The 21,740-nt window shown below is 43.6% G+C and overlaps 1 protein-coding gene across 3 annotated transcripts; it reads right to left on the bottom strand.

The window, feature by feature from the left end:
- Positions 1-1,800: 1,800 nt before the first annotated feature.
- On the bottom strand, positions 1,801-19,975 carry LOC115172588 (vascular endothelial growth factor A). 3 transcript variants are annotated; one of them, XM_029730160.1, is made up of 7 exons: positions 19,374-19,975; positions 5,037-5,073; positions 3,076-3,467; positions 2,855-2,934; positions 2,686-2,715; positions 2,432-2,494; positions 1,801-2,304 (listed from the first exon to the last, which is right to left on the bottom strand). In XM_029730160.1, exons 1-7 carry the CDS (start codon positions 19,440-19,442, stop codon positions 2,283-2,285), a joined length of 693 nt encoding a protein of 230 aa, XP_029586020.1. In that variant the 5' UTR covers positions 19,443-19,975; the 3' UTR covers positions 1,801-2,282. The 3 variants fall into 3 exon arrangements, with proteins under 3 accessions (XP_029586020.1, XP_029586023.1, XP_029586021.1); XM_029730163.1 differs by having other exon boundaries at positions 3,076-3,272; XM_029730161.1 differs by lacking the exon at positions 1,801-2,304 and having other exon boundaries at positions 2,456-2,494; positions 2,859-2,934.
- Between the last annotated feature and the right edge of the window lie 1,765 nt (positions 19,976-21,740).

The following is a 21,740-nucleotide window of genomic DNA, read 5'->3' as shown; positions in this document are numbered from 1 at the left end:
GATCTTAGTCCTCAAGTGGTTTAAAAAAATACACAACAAGCACAAACGATGAAACAATTGTCCTCTCCCAAGTGTTCAACGTCATTCATAGTCCTGCACATGTACACACCAACCCCCACACGTGCCACTTCTTTATTCCAACGAACAATACACAAAAAGGCCAGAATGAAAGTCATGTTAAAGACAGACCTACCACAGTGGAGGGCGATGTGATAGTGTACTGGATTAGTGTGTAGACTGTAAAATGATTTGCAATATTTGATAGATATGTGAGAGGATGAGAGGGGAATAGAAAACATTGAAACCCCAAGAGCAGCAACTCATTTTATTCTTTGGTTCAGTTGTGAGACAATCAGAAACATCCATTGTATTTTGACATACTGCATTTCTTAATGACAAACAAGTCTGAAAGGCACAATGACGCCATAAGTCAAGGAATAACAACGACAGCAGAAGTTACAGGCCTATAAATGAAATAGAGAAACAAGGAGCCCACCTAGTCTGAGGGTCTTGATCAGCAGGTTAAAATATTAACAGAGTTGATATGGTCCTTTTCACAGCAACCAGTAAGTTGCTTAAGTTGGTTTAATTCAGCTCGTTCTAACGCAGCTCCTTACATTGATACAGGAGGATAGGTCTACTTGCTTTGGAGTTATTCATTATTATGCTACATGGTCAATGACTTGGTGCCAGGTCTTTTAGCACTAAGATGAATGATACAATGTGTATGTTACAGTATATTGCATAGCCTTACATGTACGTCGATTTCGTAGTCCTTTTATGATGTCACTATTTAATTCCCTAAAAGTACAAACTCACAGAGGCATACCAACACATTGTCATATGGAAAAAAAGACCATAGACATATAACTGTACCTATTATATCAATAATATCATTATATACTTAATCCACAGGCGGTCGGTGGCACCTTAATTGGGAAGGAATCAATGGAATGGTATCGGACACATCAAACACGTTTTCCATGTGTTTGATACCATTCCATTCACTCCATTCCAGCCATATGAGCCGTCCTCCCCTCAGCAGCCTCCTGTGACTTAATACGAAACAAACCTTTGCCTTTTCTGTAAATACATTACTCTGAAAATTCCCTCTGTAACCACTGGAGGGAGATATTCTACTAGTATAGTCCTGTTACTGCTGCAGTGTCTACTGAGCGCTCAGTACATCCTGGTCTCCACCTAAGGCTTGCAGGGTTGGGGAGTAACTGATTACACGCAATCCAATTACACATGTTTTTACCTGTAATCAGCTACCAGCAAAAATATTCTAATCCGATTACAGATACTTTTGAAAAACTAGATGATTACTGCTTGGATTACTTTAAATTCAGAAAGGATATGTAAATTACACCTTTCTGTTTTCTCAATGACATTCAATTCAAAATTGAAAAAAGGTGGAAGTTTAAGTTTGTTCCTTAGCGAGTCTGTCTACAAGTCAGAGACCACTATGATGACACACCAAATGCGTTTGATGGATCATTTTTGTCTTCTTCTAATGCCTTTTAATGGGAAGCAGATTACGTTACTGAGTTTGGGTAATCCAAAAGTTACGTTACTGATTACAAATTTGGACCAGTAACTAGTAACTGTAACAGATTACGATGAGAAAGTAACTTACCCAACCCTGAAGGCTAGCACTAACTGTACTAATCCATAGTCCATGTATGATTCTACAAAGATTTATACCCCAAGACAAAAAGTTAAATATGACTCATTCAGTTGGGAAAACGAGTTGCTAGTCTACTTAGGAACCTACGTGCCATGAGAGGACCACAAGTATTTGGTTAGTCAGTTAGTCCTAAAGATTTATTAAAACAAAATTGCAATTTCTTGAATAGAACATGTATTCATGAGTAGACCTATTATTTTTAAACGGGATCACCAGCAAAAACAACCACAGCAATAAAAAACAACACTAAACAATAATAATCATGTAATAATGCCAATCATATCCATCATGATTGTTAGTCTAAAACCTTAAAATGTTTGGTCCTCCATTGCACCGCTTCACAGAAACATCTGCCAGGTCAGTTGTCCCCAAGGTGTTTTTTTCACCCAACAACATGTGCTTCCTGTAGAACTTAAGTCAGAAAAACTCCCCTAGGCTGGAGGGCCTGTCAGTCACCATAACAACCCAGCTGATTGAGTCTCTAGGTGCAGAAAGACACAGTATTGTGTTTAGAAGACTCTTGATACTGTCAGCGCTGGGCAGAGAATAAATAGAGATGCCGGTTGCAACAGGTGTAGGGCTGCTACTGCAGTTACCTGCGAGGGGGCTGACACCTTGGACACAAACAAGATAGATGACACATTAAAATGTTGGGCATTATTACTGTACATGGAAGTAGAAGGGGTAATGTGTGGTCGATGGACAGATTTTTTCCTTCATTTTCCAGACATCATTACTCACCTGTCACAATCTTTCACTCTCTGTCTCTCCTTTCTTTTTCTTCCTCTTCCTCTTTGTCTCCTGCTGCAGAATGACATCAGCAATATGAGCTCAAATAAATCACATCAAATCAAATTTTATTGGTCACATACTCATGGTTAGCAGGTGTTATTGCGAGTGTAGCGAAATGCTTGTATCAACTGTTATAGAGACAGCAAGATTTCTGTCCCACTCTCAAACTTTACAATGGACATTATGACAATTGCTATGCTCACCTTTCACTTTTCACCACAGCCTTCCTGATTCTGAGAATGAAATATGAACAACACAGATTAATTATATAAAACTCAGTCATATCATTTCACATAAGATCATATTACAATGCAACTGATTTACATTACCAAAATTATTATTACCAAAGCAGGAAGTCTTTTTGTCTCTTACCTACATTCACATGTCTGGTGCTCCACAAAAGACATCTCAACGTATTCTTGACCCTGTTCCCCTGGCTTGATTTTCAACAGCTGAGAATTAAGACAAATTGTTGAACATGTTGCGGGCAGAAAAGTAAAAAAAAAATATATGTTTTGTCCTGGCATGCAAATATAATACACTGATGATCTCACAACATGGCAGCCATCCTCAGAAGGGACGAGCCCTATTACCTGCATGGTGACATTAAAGGTCTGAGTAGGATGGCACTCCAGATTCTCATCGCCACAGCAACCAGCGCAGCGCACCAGGGGCACACAGGAGGGACTATAGATGTGCTCCACCTCCCCGGGGTACTCCTGGACCACCTCCACCAGCTTCTCTATGGTCCGGCAGAAACTACGACCCCACACCTCCTGGAACATTAACACTGGGGGAGAGGAGAGAGAGAGGACAGAGGAGAGATGGTGAGACAGCTGTCCATCGCAGGTCATATGAATAGAGGTGATGAGCTCATAAAGCCATTGTACAGAGTCCTGGATGCCCCAACCACATCCACTCCTGCCTCCTGGCAGCTCCCCAGCCGGATGGATCTGGACCAGAGAAGAGATGGCTGGTGCTGAACCTGCACGTAGAGAGGATTACCAGTTTCAACACTCTTCAGGCGGGACAGATGCACACTTGCACAATTACAGTGTGCCTCATTAGCCCGGTCTCATATAACACTGTGCAATTCAACGAGCAGAGTTTTCACACCAGCTGGCTGAGTTATGTGTGTGTGTTTTCAGCTTCCTTTATATTTCCCTGTCTGCTTTACAGTTTTTTTGGCCGTAATGTACTCTACTCACTGTCTACGTTATTGCAACCACTAGGGCAAAAACAGAGCCATCTGCAAATCGTTTAAAATAGATTCAGGACGCTCATCAAATATTGCTGCTGAAACATTTAAAAAAATGTCATGTGCCTGGTGTGTATCCTGTTATCATTTTTAAGAAAAATGGTTTGTGTAATACAAGCTTTCCTGTGGGAGCATATGTGTGAAAGTGTCCCCATAGCATCGTCAGGAAAGAAAAACAGGGCCCAACTCTGCCAGAACAAACAGAGAGGAAAGAGAAAACAAACGGTGGAAAAATGTCTATGAACAGAACCTGCCTGGAGAAGAGCTGAGCTGCCCCCCAGGCACCTCTGGGATTTGGCTGACCCTGGGGTCACCGCATGGAGCCCGGCACCACAACAGCTGTTTATAAAAGCAGACAGGCCAGGGAGGGGTGAAGGAGATGTGGTGAGGAGGTGGGGAGAGAGACGGGGTTATGGCGGCATCATACAGCTCTAAAGGCCCATCATTGGTCTAACCATAACTTCCCCACACTTCTCTGTCAGTGTCTTGTCTTGCTTTTTTCCTGCTGTTTTTCTCTATCCTCCTAACAGACTATAAGTGCAACGATTTACAGTATAGTGGGGAGAGAGGGAGTGAGGAAGCGTGTGAAAGGGGTGTCCCCAGTACCTCATTCATCAGCCCCTGCATTACCACTTCTGACAGCTGGGGGAACACAGTGACCTTGGGTAAACCCTAGCTGCTTGTCCTCACTTACCCCCTCAACCCTGAACTCTCAACCCTCAGAGCTGATTAAGTGACCTGACTTCCTCCACCGTAATTAAGGTGCATTCCTTAAAGCCGTTCAACAATACCTATATTTACACTGCTAATAGGTGAATCGATTCTGATTCAGGGGTTTGAGAGAAAACAAGCTACAGAGAGTGCTGTGGTACTTTGTGTCTTTCAGCATTGACATCTCTCACTGTACTAAATGGCTATGCAGCAAGGGAAGACGATAAGGGGAAAGCACCCCATGGTTTAGGGCAGGAGGATGTGGGCTGTAAAAATAGTGAGCGTCAGCTTCTCTTTCATCTGTCTGTCAGCTAGACAAGCTGCATGGATGGGTGTCCTTGATTACCTAAGGTCTCTTTTGCCATACAGAACAACACGGAGCAGTGGTATGGGGATCCCAGAACTAATAACCACAGCTTGTAGGAATACAATGTCTGTAAACCAAAAATGGATATTCGGGAACACCTGTAGGCTACTCTTTAATGCAGAAGACTCTCACACATCAATCATGAAATATATGTTGCTTTGAAATATATGATCACCATTATCTCATTTGTGTAGTAGAAATGCAGAGAAAGTTCTTACCTCCAGTTGTGCTGTTTGAGCTGGATGAGGGCATAATCTGTAAAACAAAACAGACAAGGGTTTTAAAAAAGCACCTGGACACTATAATTTATTTGACAAATAAAACTTTCCAGCCATCACAGGCAATATATAGGGACTTGGAAGATCTACTGCGCTGCCAGAAGCTACACATAAACATTATGCTTGTCTTTGATAGTTACAGTTCTGGAAAGAGTTTCATACAGTAACACCCCAATGTATTGGCCTGACTTTACTGTAATACAGCTATGTCCTCTAGTGGTTAAGATTGGAAATACAAGGAGACGGGGATGGAGCAGCTTTTTCATGAATCCTTCAACGGGAAACTCTGTTTGGCAAGCACCAGATCCAGTCTCTTATACAGCACATCCAACTGTTCAAGTTAAAAACGTGTTTCCTGTGGTGTAAGATTCAGCTCTCTATTTATTTTCCCATTGGCGGCTTCCCCCTCTGCTTCCCCCTCTGTCTTCATTTTTCCCATCATCCAATGATAAACAGTATGCATTTCTCATAGAGCTGCAATAACACAAAACCTCTGGGTGACTCCATCTTATGAGCTCAGGAAGAGAAATCTCCATTTGGTCAAATATCCTCCAGCAGGACCACTGGACAGACAGGCGACCAACAACCTGCTTCCTCAATTTGTCATCTACACCCGTTTTGAGTTTCTGTGATGAAATTATTTTTGATATACTGTCTGAGTATCCACCCAACTACTGTGTGTGTTACAATGCTGGTGCAACAGTTACCATAGCCTACAATGGAAAAAAACAGCACACAAGCAAAGACACACAGTCAGATAGAATAATGCATTGAGGTCTGTTTGTGACACAAACGGATCATCACAGAAATGCCTTCCTTCTTGCTGTGGACCAGAATAAGTCAGATAGTGAGGATAGTAGCTGTCAGGGGTTTGCTGCCGTCAGCCAAATATGTCCAAACAATGTGAAGGAAAAGGAATGCCTGTCCAGCTTTCATATTGATAATCCATCTGTTATCGTGACAGCAGATGCCTGACATGCACACTTCCTCCTAAGTACCTCTCAGTTTCCTGTGGCAGCCAGGCCTGAGCTGTAGGTGAAGAGGTGGAGGGTTCAGGATCTCTGCTCAACATCAGGAGACATTACAGAGATACAAGAGATATTACAAAGTCACAAGCAGGGAGCACAGAAACCCTCAAACCTGGTAGTTCTCCCAGTATCTCCTGATATTCTGCACACAACCACCGGGGAACACCTGGTTGTTACTGATCCTTGGGGTAATCACTTTCCCCCAACATAGGCTCGTGGGTAGCCCCCCTGTGGTCCCGTGGGTAGGCCCATGGATAGCCCCCCTGTGGGCCCGTGGGTAGGCCCTTTGGTAGCCTCCCTATAGGCCCGTGGGTGGCCTCCCGTTGAACCCGTGGGTAGGCTCGTGGGTAGTCCCCCTGTGGGTCCATGGGTAGGCCCACTGTGGGTCTGCAAGTGGGTGGCTTTTGTGTGCTGTCTGTGAAACTGCTGCACTACTCTCCTATATGAAGGGTTACATCTAACATCAGTTAACCACAGAGTTCACCAGCATTATTGTTAAGTAATTTCCCACTCAGTCAGGCATTGATTAACCTGTCTGGGCTAGGGGGCAGTATTTTCACGGCCGGATGAAAAACGTACCCAATTTAAACAGGTTACTACTCTGGCCCAGAAACTAGAATATGCATATTATTAGTAGATTTGGATTGAAAACACTCTGAAGTTTCTACAACTGTTTGAATGGTGTCTGTGAGTATAACAGAACTCATATGGCAGGCAAAAACCTGAGAAAAATACAAGCAGGAAGTGGAAAGAATGAGAATTGTAGTTCTTCTTTTGATTCTCTATCGAAGCTACAGTGTCTGTGGGGTGACGTTGCACTTCCTAAGGCTTCCATTGGCTGTCTAAAGCCTTCAGAAAGTGGTTTGAGCATTCTCCTGTCACTGGGCAGATAATAGGAGCTCAGTTACTGAGTGGTCTGCCTGGCAACAAAGGGATTGGATATGCGCTGTCACGCGAGCACGCCATTCCTTCTTTTTCTTCTTGAATGAATATGCTATTGTCCGGTTGGAATATTATCGCAATTCTATGTTAAAAATACCATAAAGATTGATTTTAAACAGCGTTTGACATGCTTCTAAGTACGGTAATGGAACTTTTTGACTTTTCGTCTCTCGTTCCGCGCTTGCGCGTTATGCCTTTGGATAAGTGATCTGTACGCACGAACAAAACTGAGGTATTTGTACATAAATATGGATTATTTTGAACAAAAACAACATTTCTTGTGGAAGTAGCAGTCCTGGGAGTGCATTCTGACGAAGATCAGCAAAGGTGAGAGAATATTTCTAATACTAATTCTGAGTTTAGGTTGCCCCGAACTTGGCGGGTGTCTGAATAGCTCACCGTGATGGCTGAGCTATGTACTCAGAATATTGAAAAATGTGCTTTCTCCGTAAAGCTATTTTAAAATCTGACACAGCGGTTGCATCCAGGGGTAGTCTATCTATAATTCTTTAAATAATTGTTATATATTTTGTCAACGTTTATGATGAGTATTTTTGTAAATTGATGTGTACATTCACCGGACATTTTGGCGGGAATACATTTTCTGAACATCACGTGCCAATGTAAAATGCTGTTTTTGGATATAAATATGAACTTTATCTAACAAAACATACATGTATTGTGTAACATAATGTCCTAGGAGTGTCATCTGATGAAGATCGTCAAAGGTTAGTGCTTCATTTATCTGTGTTTTGGGTTTTATTGACACATGTCCTTGCTTGGAAAATGGCTGTGTGATTATTTTTGTCTATGTACTCTCCTAACATAATCTAATGTTTTGCTTTTGCTGTAAAGCCTTTTTGAAATCAGACAATGTGGTTACATCAAGGAGAAGTGTATTTTTAAAATGGTGTAAAATAGTTGTATGTTTGAGAAAGTTGAATTATGACATTTTGTTGTTTTTGAATTTGCCGCCCTGATATTTCACTGGATAGCGTCCCACCTAGCACATAGAAGTTAATGTCTTTATACCCTGTCCACCAAATGCGGAGGTCATTCTATAAATCCTTTCCCAGAGTTAATTGGCATATGATTTGGGCCTTTCTTTTGCTTGGGTTTTCATGTGGTTTGGGAGGGGTTCCACTCCACCACATCACAAGGGCTTTTTGGCCCAGGGCTGGCTTGCCTTTTGGTGTGTGGTGGGGCTGGGAGGATTTGCTGTGGATTTTCCGAGCCTGGGGTAAGCCTTGAGTCTGGACACAATAAGGCAGCCTCTTGGCAGGGGCATACTTGGAGATTTGGAGGCCCCAGGCACAGGAGCCTCAAGAGGGGTCTCTAGAAGTTTTCTATATCTGAGAGATATAGTATAAGAAAGTTCAGAAATAAATTTAAAAGTGGAAATACCTGTATAACTTTTACATGGAAACACCCTATTCACTTCCACCAAAAATTTGGCACGGTACTGGATTACCTTCAGACGAGTCCCGTGACACGAGTGTCATAGAGCACCATCGTGTTTGTGAGAGTCTCATATTTCCATAGAGGGGTCATCATATTAGTGTGTAGCACAAACCGTTCGGACGCTATGTACGCCCAGCTCATGAGGCCCCATTCTTTTACTTCTAGATTGTGTGTATTGTTGTGAACTGTGAGATACTACTGCACTGTTGGAGCTAGGAACACAAGCATTTTACTACACCCGCAATATCATCTGCTAAATATGTGTATGTGACCAATAGAATGTGATTATGTGAGACCTGATGCAATTGCATCTTCTGCCTTATGGTACGTCCACCAGTGCCTCTCGGCACCATCTGTGGCTGTGAGCAGGAGAGCAAGCTGCCCACAAATGTTTGGCAGATTAGCAGGGCTGCATGAGGATCCTTACGTAACAACTCCTTACTTCGTGTGTGTGTGTGTGTCTGAGGATGTGAGAAGAGTTTGGTAGATGATTCAGGTCAAAAAAAAACTGGCCCTTGTCTGATTGCAAAATTACTTAGTATAAACTGGGAAACTGTTCTTAGTCTTGTCTCACTCTGGGATTACCACAGCTTCTAAATATCTACTGTATGTCTCATTCCCACAGCTTGTCTGAGGCATATAAATTGACCCCCTTGGCGTAGTGTTACACGGAGTGAAACAGAGGAACCCAAGAGTAGACTCAGACGAGGAGACGGGGATGAAGTAACCAAGGTATTTATTGGAACACGGGGAAGATGGAGTGCAGGTCAGGGGAAGCTCTGCCGGGTTGCTGGAAACTAGATGCAGAGGCTAAGGCTGGAGCGAGAGGGGTTGAGACAGGGTAAGCAGGTCCGGGGGGAATCCAAGGGAGTAGTAGAGTGGGGAATCCAGGACAGAGTAGCAGGATGACGAGACGTGGGACAGGAGACAGGGACCAGAGTCAGAGCAGGCAGAACTGTAGCAGAGAGGAAAACAGCGCCAGGCAGGGAAACAGGCACAACAGGATCTGTATAGTAACAATCGGCTCAAAACACAGACTGACTGAGCAGAGATTACGATCTGGCGGCGTGGAAGTGGCAGAGCTGAGTATTTGTAGAGGTCTTGATTATGGAACAGGTTGCAGCTGGTGGGGATCTGCTCTTACTCCAGCACACCTGTCTCCGCCCACACAATCACACACACACACAGAGAGAGAGAGAGGGAGAGGGAGAGAGTACAGGGGGAGTGGCGGCAGGTCAAGGACTCACAGGATGAGCAGTAGAGGGCGTTGCAGGAGCAGATGTGACACGTAGAATAAGACCATAGCCTACATTTTTATGTGCTGTAGTAATAGGTATTGAACAGCTGACCTGTGTCCCATAGGGCTATCAGAAGAGAATTCTATATCAATTCCATGGAGATTTTAGAAGCAGTAGGCCTAATACAGCACTCATGTGCTGCACTTCCACCTAAGACTTACCCAGCACCAGTGGGTCGCCAGTGTTTTATGTTAATGTAAGCTCTAGTGTTTTTATGTTTTCAACAGGAGTGTGACACTAAAGACTTGGGGCGAGCCGAATCAACAATCTCTGCATCATCAAGACAATTATTTTGTTAGAAGATGTTAAAGTTCACAGTTAGCCATTGTTATGTAAATGACAGCTGAAAAGTACAGTGGCTTGGCTTTAGCCCCAAGTGAGAGCAAGTCCACCAGAGCCATGGCCCAGTGAGACACGTAGATGGAAACAGAAAAGTCAGTATTTTGCGTAAAACACTGGGGTAAATCTCAGATGGAAACTTGCCAATGGAGTCGGTCAATGGGCTGGATGCTGGAGGGGGTCTGTCTGTCGGTCAATGGGCTGGTGCTGGGCCAGAGGGCTCCCAGAGAAAGGCCATTCTCACTGTCTGACTACATGCTGAAGGTGTAGCAGGGTTCAAGCTTTCCAGCCCATCTCAGCCCTTCTATGCCTTGCCCAGTATTTGCTGGAGAGGTTTGCATGGTAATCTCTTCACATCCGTTTATCAAGTGCTGAGTGCTACTGTACTCTATACTAAACTGCTCCCTCTGACAGGACACTGGTGCACTTCACTGTAAGGGGTATCTGTAACTGCTAATGTAATGTGTCTGGAAAGGTTTCTCTTAGGTATTGTTCAGAACAGGCCTGATACCCAACTTTAGAGTACACACAAATACTTTGAAATGATTCACTCTCTCTCCTGCATCTGATTCGCCCTCTCTCCTGCATTATGAAACAACTCTAGCTGCTGTGTGTTCCCTCCCTCCCTGGGTCAGACATGAGGGCCTGCCTGGGCTGCACACTCCGTGCCCTGTGCTGGTGGCGCATGCTCCACACACTACATAACTCTTCTCTGTCCTGACTCCCACACAGCTGAGATGTGTCATTGTTAACCTCCTCTCTCCAAGCCATCTGTGGGAGGCAGAGAGGAAGTTTAAGGAGCAAAAATAAAATTAAATGGAGACTAAACAAAAATTGTCATTAATGACTTTTTAGATGTGAGTCTCAGATGAGATGCGGAGATGCCCTGTTAGTTTATTGCTATGACTGAACTGATAATTACAACCACATGAATCGCAACAACTTGGTACATAATGACTGAACTACAGACAAACACTACTTATTTTGATTCCTTGCACTGAGAGGTCCAGGAGTTAATGGGAGACTGTGGCAATAACTATGACATTTGAAAAATTAAAAGATGAAAAGTCCCATGAAATGGGATAATATTGCTCAGGAACAGCCCTGTGTATAACCTCTTATGAGCCCTGCAAGAGGTTTCGCCAAATCAAATCACATTCCTGTTCATAACACACATCAAAGACTTAATAGCATAGCAGCATGTCCAAATAGACAAGACCTCTTCCTCCCCTGAGAGTGATTGTAATGGTGGAGGTTACACTGAACTTGATTACATTGTCTGTCTGTCTCATCTCCTGTTGGACTGTCAAACTGCTACAGTACAGTGTGAGCTGGCCAGACATTACAGGACAGAAGAGCCAGACTTAGAAACTAGAAAGAGATAGTATAGTAACAGGCCCGCTTGGGACAATAAGGACATCTTCACCCATGTCAGTCTTGATAGGGGAGTGAAAGCAAAAATGGCAGTTGATATTCAACAGACACACACCAGCCCCAAAATATCACAGTGATAGTGTGTCTCATTACAGTGTAGAAAAGACACAGGACAGAAGGGATCATATTCCTTCTATGTCTTTCACCTAAGCTTTTTCAAGGAAAGGGACAGGGAAGGGGGAAAGGCCAGGCACAATTGAAGTTGCTCTGAATCTGTGGCAATGCCATTGTGGGTTGACAGGCCTTGGATGTGTTGCAGGTCAGTGAGTGTAGGGGTTAGGGGGCTAGGGGAAAACCAGCCAACATCCCACGCCCACCTCAGGACCCAGTCCAGTGGAGCCCAGAAACTACCCTCCTGGAACTGTGTCATGTTGTAGGTCTCCTGCTGAATGGTGAGCCTGCCTCTAAACTTGAGCCCACACTAGCAAAGCAAGAAACAGATAAACAAAAAAATTGACGTTTGAGTAGTAATTCCCTTATTAACCGGGCATTTTTTCCTTATGAGCATTTCCTCTTAAACATTGGATTCCACAAATCCATGACTATAAAATGAATTACGAGGATCATCAATGAGTCGGTGTAAGGCCGTATCCATCGCCACTGGCTGAAAGGGAGAGTAGCACTCTGTTTTGTATATATTAGGTGAACATAGCCCCAATGACAGCAGCCCCCCTGTGGGTCTGACACTGTCCAGCTGGAGCTCTAGGATGGTCAGATCATAACTCCATGATCAGAGAGCATTCCCCAAACCCCACTAAACCAACACTGACTGAACACACATGGAAATATCTCAGCAGTATATGCAGCATATTCAGGATATATTTTAGGATGCAGGTAAAATATAAACATTGTAAGATCATTAAAAAAACTGGAGAGCCAAAAATCAACTCATTAAGGAGTAGTGCTTCTTGGGCTTGTCATAATGGAAAAGTATTAATGGAGGAGGGGGAGGAGGGGGAGAGCAGCTGGTTTATGGTGTGTTTTAGGAACATAAGTATCCAGTTACAGATGTAGGATCTTAATTTGATCACTCTTTTGTTGATGAGATCTTTCCTGCAAAGCAGGAAATGCAAACTTGTAGTGTATTCAAGATTGAAAAAGTATTCTAAAGTTTGTAATTTCCTCTTTCCAGACTTGAACGTAAAATGTATCAACCCGTACAAAAATGATGCACATCCACATAATTAACATTTCCTGTTGCTGCTGGATTATTTTTCTGCTGTGGCAAACTGGCTCAAATTAAGATCCAACATCTGTAGGGAGAAACGTAAAACCCTACTGTATGTTTTGCTAATGGGTTGTGATGTATTAATTTGATGAAGGGTGGGATTACTGTCTGGAAAAACACTGCTCTGAAAACCAAAACCTTTAAAATGGAATCTACCGGTAGTACAGTAGTTTACTGGGTGCAACCTACAAGAAAATTAGCTCTATAGGTACAGGGTAGGATCTTAATTTGATCACCCTGTTGCAGGAGGGAGGTTTTGCAAAGTATTTGAGGTTTAAAGAGGCTTCTGAAGTTTGTAATTTCCACTTTGAAATTTCAGACTTGATTTTCCCTTGAAAAATGTATCAACCTCTAGAAAATTGTCCATTAATTATATAATAATAATATAATTCACATTTCCTGTTGCTGCAGGATTGTTTTTCTTGCTGTAGCAAACTGGCTAACATTAAGATCCTACATCTGTAAATGCCTATTTAAATGTGTTAAATGCTGTAAAGGCCTATTTAAACATATTAAATGATGTTTTAGAGCTCATTTCCCCCATACATTCCATATTTACGCTAGAACACACACACACACACACACACACACACACACACACACACACACACACACACACACACACACACACACACACACACACACACACACACACACACACACACACACACACACACACACACACAGATAAGGCTGACCAGCGGTAATTGTGGTCCTTATTACAGTAAATGGTGTACACCCTGTGTAAACCATAGTAAATTACAGCCAGATGGGAGATTAAAGTCTGGTGAGTGGACTGCTGCCCTGAGCGCCACCGCTCCCCCCCACCCCCCCACCCCCCTCCGTAGGAGGAAGGAGAAATCCATATTTCCTGATTGTGATTGCACTTCTCCCCTGGGACGGGTATTTATAACTAAAGAGGAGTAAAAGGGGGCTCTTTGTCACTATAACAACGTAGCAACTACAACAGCCATGACAGGCAGCAGCGCCCTGCCATTGTATGTCCAAACAGTCTGGTATGCTCATTCATTTAGTCTGGATCACATGAGCTCACATGAGGAGGGAGTTAGAGAAAGGTGGAATTGATCTGCGTGCGTGTGTGTGTGTATGTGCATGCCTGCGTGCATGATTTTGAGTTTGTGATCCTAGAGAGAGAGTGTGACCAGTTGTCTGCTGTGTCATCTGAAGTCTCAGGTGTTTACTTTGTGGCCTGGCTGTGTCGGCTACCACAGTGCCAGTGTATAAATAGCTGCATCTCTTCAGTATCGGCCGGGGTAATTGGCTGTATGTGACACAGATGGTCAGACTCAAATATTGTTTTGCTCCGAGTGTTGATGTAAAGGAGACACCTGTACAGAATAATCTCCTCACTCACTCACTCACTCTCTCACTCACTCACTCACTCACTCACTCACTCACTCACTCACTCACTCACTCACTCACTCACTCACTCACTCACTCACTCACTCACTCACTCACCACTCACTCACTCACTCACTCACTCACTCACTCACTCACTCACTCACTCACTCACTCACTCACTCACTTACTCACTCACTCACACTAACAGCACCGGGCACTGGAGGCCATGCTTTCCTCTGTGCTCCAGCTCAGGGACGCTCGGGAAATGAATCAACTGTGAAATGTTATGATAAAGACCTTCCCCCAAATCAGAGGATTGCACTCTCTCACAGAGTCAAATGAGGTAAACAAGGAGGGAAATGATCATCTAACACAAACCCTCTTCTTGGAATGGAGACAGTGGAACAGTCTTGCACCCGTTCCTTCATCATAGAGGCTTTTAATGCACAGATAATCAACTATAGAGGAGAACATTATGAAAAAGCCACCACTGTTGTGAAATTCTTACTTCCTCATCCACATCCAACCATCCTCATAGAGAATCTGTTATAAGGAAAGCAATATCATTGAGACCATTCCCATGGTTTTGTTAGTAGGTGTTGAAAACTGTCTTACTGTCAGGGCAGCGGGCCGATTGGAGTGCAGTCATTGCTCCTTAGTGTGAATGCAGCTAGTGCAGACAGGATGTCAGTGCTGGTACACACACAGCGCTGCTGTTGTTATTTTACACTCACCACCGTCAGTACCCTCCATCTCTGTGCCCAGGGCAGTAAGTGCTAATAATGCATACAACAGGAAAGACAGAGCAGAAAATATATGGAATGTGAGCAACACAACTGGTGGATAGCAAACATGGGGACTGTGTACCTTATGAAAGAGGGGGTTGATGACTGGATGATCATCAGACAGTGAGACAGCCAGGCCACCACTGTTCAAAAGGGAAACCCACCCTGACTGTATTGAGATAACCCATCTACAATTCTGACTGGCTCTAATAAATGGATCGCTGACAAAAGTACACACTTAAACATATGCACACACAGAGAAGCACAGACAGTCAGACACACATTCACTCACACCAGCACTTGTGACAGGTTGGCTTCCGTCCCTGTCCTTGCCCCAACCTGGGATTAAACCAGGCACCCTCTGAACACATCAACAACGGTCATCCACGAAGCATCATTAATAATAACTCCACAAAAGCAGAGCAAGGAAAAAATGACTACAAGCTCTCAGATCGAGTGACGTCACCGATTGAACGCTACTAGCAAGTACTGCTAACTAGCTAGCCATTTCATACCGGTTACACAGTCAAGCACGGCACAAGTTCCTTTTTAATGCGCCTTTGTTCGTACGAAAGGAGCAGGATGAGTAATCGGCCCAGGTTTGTAAACACTTCTCTTCATGGCCCAGTCAGCCTGAACTCTCATATTGGACAGGAGTCACAGTGAGAGTCATAAAAAAAACTTTGTCAACAGTGGCAGCCACGACACTGACGAGAAACCATCATCATCAATTAAGAGTGGAGAAACACTCCAGCCTGAAAGAGCCAGAGCAGGAGAGGGACATTTATAAATGGTCTCCCCAACCACATGGCTAATGTTTGCTTTTCCATTCTGGTTGGCCTGCCTGAAGAATGGTTTACTGTGGGCCCAGCAGGGTAGATACCTACATCCCAGACCTCCTCTTCACATAAGCAGAATGACTCTCTCCACTAAGTGTATCCTAGCTAACCCTATTGAGGATGACCTCAAACAGCATACTGTGTCCAAAGCATAAACACTTTGTTTAAGTTTTGGTACCTTGTTTAAGCTTGCTCAAATAGGCCATTACCCAGAGTCCATCCAGACATGGTACTCAAGTGACACGTCACATTCAGTAAGATTGAATGTTTCTGGTTAGATGAAGACGTGCAAAAAGACACATTATGATCTGATTGTTATCCTCAGAGCTAACGCAGGGAGTTCCCTAGGAATGCTGCATATGATGAATTCATCATGAAGTGTGTGGGATGGGGAAGAAGGAGAAAATGCTGATTATCCTCCTTTGGCTACTGTGTGAGACGTCTGGAAATAATTTATTGCTGCATGTAAAAACAGCATATCGCGACTCCTAAAAGGGTAAGTAAAATGCCTTATCTTGGAATAACTGCAGGAAGATGGTTTTACACTCATCTGACAATTTTGCGGTGATCTGGAAACATAAACTGGACCAACACTACATCACTGTGTATAAACACTCAGGATTTCCCCGGCAGCCCCTATAACAGCATTGACTGTATTCAGCATTAGCAGGGCAGAAGTTTAACAGAATTCCATCCAGGCCCTCTCCCAGAAGAGCACTGTTTTAATGTAGTACAGTATAGCAAGGTGACATTGAGAAGTGAGATAAAGTATACACTGAACAAAAATATAAACGCAACACGCAACATAATGAATCATACTGAAACATGAGGTGATGGTGGCGGATGAATGGCACGACAATGGGCCTCAGGATCCCGTCAAGCTATCTCTTTGCATTCAAATTGCCATAGATAAAATCCAATTGTGTTCGTTGTCCAGAGCTTATGCCTGCCCACACTATAACTCCACCGCCACCATGGGGCACTCTGTTCACTACGTTGATATCAGCAAACTGCTCGCCCACACGACACCATACACGTGGTCTGCAGTTGTGAGGCCGGTTGGACGTACTGCCAAATTCTCTAAAACGCTGTTTGAGGCGGCTTATGGTAGAGAAATTAACATTCAATTCTCTGGTAACAGCTCTGGTGGACATTTCTGCAGTCAGCATGCCAATTCCACACGCCCTCAAAAATTTAGATATCTGTTGCATTGTGCTGTGTGACAAAACTGCACCTTTTAGAGTGTCCTTTTATTGTCCCCAGAACAAGGTATACCTGTGTAATGATCATGTAGTTTAATCAGCTTCTTGATATGCCACATCTGACAGGTGGATGGATTATCTTGGCAAAGTATAAATGCTCACGAACAGGGATGTAAACAAATTTGTTCGCAAAATTTGAGAGAAATAATATTTTTGTGCGTATGGAACATTTCTGGGATCTTTTATTTCAGCTCATGAAACATGGGACCAACACCTTACATGTTGCATTTATATATTTTTTCAGTGTTTATTCTAAAGGTTTCGTTTACTGTATGATGTATGTCATGGTTGTGTAGTTTACATTCCCCATCTCCTGATACGTGTTAAGAGAGCTGGATTTTCTCACCCCTCATGTTTTGACTAAGCAGGCCATGAGCTGACCATGTGGATTAGTATTTATGATGTGGCGGTCCCTGCCTTTGCCTCTGCCCCTGCCCCTGCCTCTCCGCTGCCCCTGCCTCTACCTCTCCGCTGCCCCTGCCTCTCCTCTGCCCCTGCCCTTGCCTCTCCTCTGCCTCTGCCTCTGCCTCTCCACTGCCCCTGCCTCTGCTTCTCCCCTGTCCCTGCCTCTCCGGTGCACCTGCCTCTGCCTCTCCTCTGCCCCTGCCTCTCCTCTGCCTGTGCCCCTGCCTCTCCTCTGCCTCTCCTCTGCCCCTGTCTCTCCTCTGCCCGTGCCTCTCCTATGCCACTGCCTCTCCTCTGCCTTTCCTCTGACTCTCCTCTGCCCCTGCCTCTCCGCTGCCCCTGCCTCTCCGCTGCCCCTGCCTCTGCCTCTGCCTCTCTTCTGGCCTCCCAGACTCCCACTCTCCTACTGACTCCTGTTCCTGTAGTAGCCAGCCAGCCAGCCAGTCTCTCCCTCTGAGTTCTGACCCAGGGCTCTGTTCTGCATGGAAAACCCAGAGGGACGTGCAGCTCTGGTCGCCCCATGCTTCAAGCACAGCTGAGTCTCAGTGCAGTGAAACTCAAGTCTCCTCATTCACACACGCCTGCTGGCACAGGGAAGCCACTGCAATGCCATTCAGACCAATAGGCAGAGTCAGTCTATGAACAGTGAGACAATGGTTGTGAATGGGCCCTGGGAGGCGACCTGCTCTGCATTAAACATGAGAGGCCAGGGACTTAGCTGCAGTGTAGACAGGGCCAGCAATTGCTCACCTTAAGAGGAAGAGAGAGACTGAATGGGTTCTCTGATGCAGGAACACATATGCCAATGTCCGGTGACATGTCCACTTACAAGTGTTATTGCAGCATGGTACAAGACTTTGAATGGGGCCTCACTATCAGTTCTGGGAAAATGTATTGCCATACATTTTGGGACTAAGGCTAAAGTCTGGCAACGCCAAGGCAGAAAACACAGACCAGCTTTGTGATAATAAGTATACTGTATAGTCACAGAGGACACACATGAATACACGCACACACAATCATTATTGTGCATTCTCCAGTTGTCAAGCTGAGAGGAAAGATGGAGAGACAATTACAGCTTGTAGCAGGTGAGGTGAAAAGGGCAGAGGTGAATTTTGTGTTACTGCACTTTCCTGCCATTTTGACCAGAGTGACATTGCCAAGTCTCTAAACATCTAACAGAAATACCAGGCTCTGATACTCATACCTCCCCTGCCTTCCTGGAGGTGGACATTTGAAGACAATGGTTTTCTTTTCTAACTCTGAAATTGGCAGATTAAATTAATTAGGCTGAGGGACAGAGAGAGTAGTCAGAGACAGGCAGAGTTTCATCTGAACAGTTCATAAAGAAATCAATGAACATGCTGAAGATATCCATTACTGCATATCATTCATGAAGTTTTTCAATTAGCCTGGAAACCCTGTGAAAACCTCTCATGTCTGAGTCAGAGAGGGATGCAGTTTGTCACGTTCCACCTCATGACTCAACTGTTTCAGCATGGCACGTGTTCAAAAAGGGATCATAGTATCAAGACACAATGAGCCATCACACATAGTGGTCTGAAAGGCTTCTGCTGTGCCTGTTAGAAAGAAGTGTTCGTAAAGTTCATAGATATGCTAATCTAATATGTCAATACCAGTGTAATAAAACATATATAGATATTATTAATATTAGCCTATTAATAATATGAATAACTATAATCATAATTGTCATTATAATCACACAAATAATAATTTATTAGGCCTATCCTCAAATATATGGGCCAATCATATGCCGTATTGGTATATCGCAATAAACTGGATAGCCTGGGCTATGAATCGTATCTTGAATAAAAATGAAAATGATTATAACATTTGTACTGAGTTCTGTATAGCATATTGAAGCATAACATACCTGAGCAGGTGAAAGCTGAAGTTGGAGCGTCACCGCAATCTGGATGACAAACGAGGCAAAGGGTTTCATTTCGTGTTTCTTGTCAGAAGGCCAGATTCTGAAGTTTTACAATGCAAGCGAAATCCACCAACGTGCAGATAAGCGGCGTGGAGATTCTGGTAATAACCCTCCAGTCCAGAGAATAAATTGCAGAGGAGACGCTTCTCGCTCGTTCCTTCTTCAATAATCGTGAGGCAATGAGCGCATCGTCATGCGGGATGAGTGTAACCTGACGAGTTGATCAGGCTACAGAACAATGCTCTCAGAAAGTAAGTTGATATGCATTTGTGTAATTTAATATGCAAAAAACAAATAGACACAAAAAAATACAGTAATATTTTTGCCTTTTTAAAGTAGCTTACAAAAACAAAATATATGTTAAGAAGAACGTGTCTACCAAATCAGCAAGTCCATAAATCTATAAATATCTTTCCAAAAGTTGTAATTATATATACATTCAAAAAGTGCACGAGGAGCCAGCTGTCACACTTTGTAACCTGGATAATCTGAATGGTCTTCTCGCTCTGTTCATTTCCTCGGTAAAGTGACATACTTGCTATTAATTGCCTCTCACTGCCTCTCAACATGTTGCCCATTTAAATCCCCTCCCCTCTGGTTTCCCTCCATCTCCCTTTAGCCTTGATACACTCCTCCTTCTCTCCTCCTTGGAAATACTTCATAGAACTCGTGGAGGTACAGTATATGCTGTTTCCTTATGGGGTAGAGTTTTCCATTCATAGCCCCAACTTCTTGATAATTGTATGAAACCTTTGACATTTGTTGGACAGATCAGGCTCTTCTCAACCATATGTCACTGTTTAGGGAGACGAAAATGGTCCCTAATTGTCAGGCTGTTAGGATGTAGACATTACAAATTTGCCAACATACAGAATGAGTGTCACTGATGACATTTTCATTAGAAAGGACACTAGGTTCTTTGGCAGTCACTGTCAAACTAGAAATCCTCTCCGATCTCCCCGCCCCAACCGACTCCATAGTCTGATTTCAGGGAGACTGATTAGTCCCACAATGCAACTAAAAAAGAAATAGTTCACCACCAAGGCAGCTTTGCTGAGAGTATATTATTGTTGATGTTGCACAGTCGATCCATTTTCAGCCTCTTGGGTATGAGAATCCTGGTACTTCTGTGAGATACAGAAGGTTCTTGTCTCCAACCATGACATCCTCTGGCTGAGAAAGTGTCACTGAAAGTACTCAGGATGTACAGAGTCATTGGAGCAAAGCAAACATTTATATTCCCTTTTAACAGGAACATTTAATACCCTTCTCCATGGGTTCAGGATCCAGGATGCATGGAGATTTTCTCTTTAAGAGAGATGGGCTTTTATATTTAGTTGGGTCTGAGAGAGGGAGATTCCTTGACTGTTGACACAAAGAGTTAATCTTCTGTATGGGACTCCTGTGTTTGCAGTAGCACAGGAATGCAAAGATTCTTCACTTGTCTTCCACACATTCCTCCAGCAGCGCTGAATGATTCCACCGCTCTCCGCTATTGTACAGACCACACTTAGGATGATGGTGTTTGTAAACATTTTAGACACTCTGAGGAGACCCAGCAATCCCACCCTACCACCACCTACCTACACACCCACCCCAGCTCAACGGACCATGGGTCAGTGCAAATGGACATGGATGATAAAGAACTCCTCCTCAAAGAATGCCATAGAATTACAACACAGATGTATATAATCATGTCTATACCTTCCACCCTAAAGACCACCACGAGCCACTCCTGTTTGGGCTGTCAGATTCTTTCTTCATAGCGATATTCATCTTTATATCTAGTCATCCAAATATCCTCACTTTTTTACCCAAACAGCACACTGGACAGGATATATCCCCAGTGTCCTATATCACACGTACACTTCAGCCAAAACACGATTATGGAACAGTTTAACTCAAAGATCCTTTGTGCTTCTCTATTATTCATATATTCAAAATCTGAAGCATGAATGTCACATTGGTGACAAATTTGATAAAGTGTATTCCAGACAACGTGTAGATGATTTGGAGGGATGGGAACAAATATATAACTCATCAACGTCCTAAAGTCATTCAATGCAATCACACTGACACATATCAGCATCTTCAGCCATGACTGTAGACTTTGTGTGTTTTCACAGTTTTGCATAAACAGAAAGAAAAATAAGTAAAAACTTGTGAAAATGGAGGCCTAAAACCAACAGTGGTCATCCCCTACTACAACAACAGTGGCCATGGACTGTGTTTGTTCAGAGGACAGACGCAGACACTCAGTACAGAGCTATGCCTCTGCTGCCTCACAATCTGTCCAGTGATTTATGTCTG

This window comes from Salmo trutta, chromosome 33 (assembly GCF_901001165.1).
Source record: "Salmo trutta chromosome 33, fSalTru1.1, whole genome shotgun sequence".
Lineage (NCBI taxonomy): Eukaryota > Metazoa > Chordata > Actinopteri > Salmoniformes > Salmonidae > Salmo > Salmo trutta.
The sequence above is the reverse complement of the archived record's forward strand: the minus strand, read 5'-3'. Positions and strand labels throughout refer to the sequence as shown.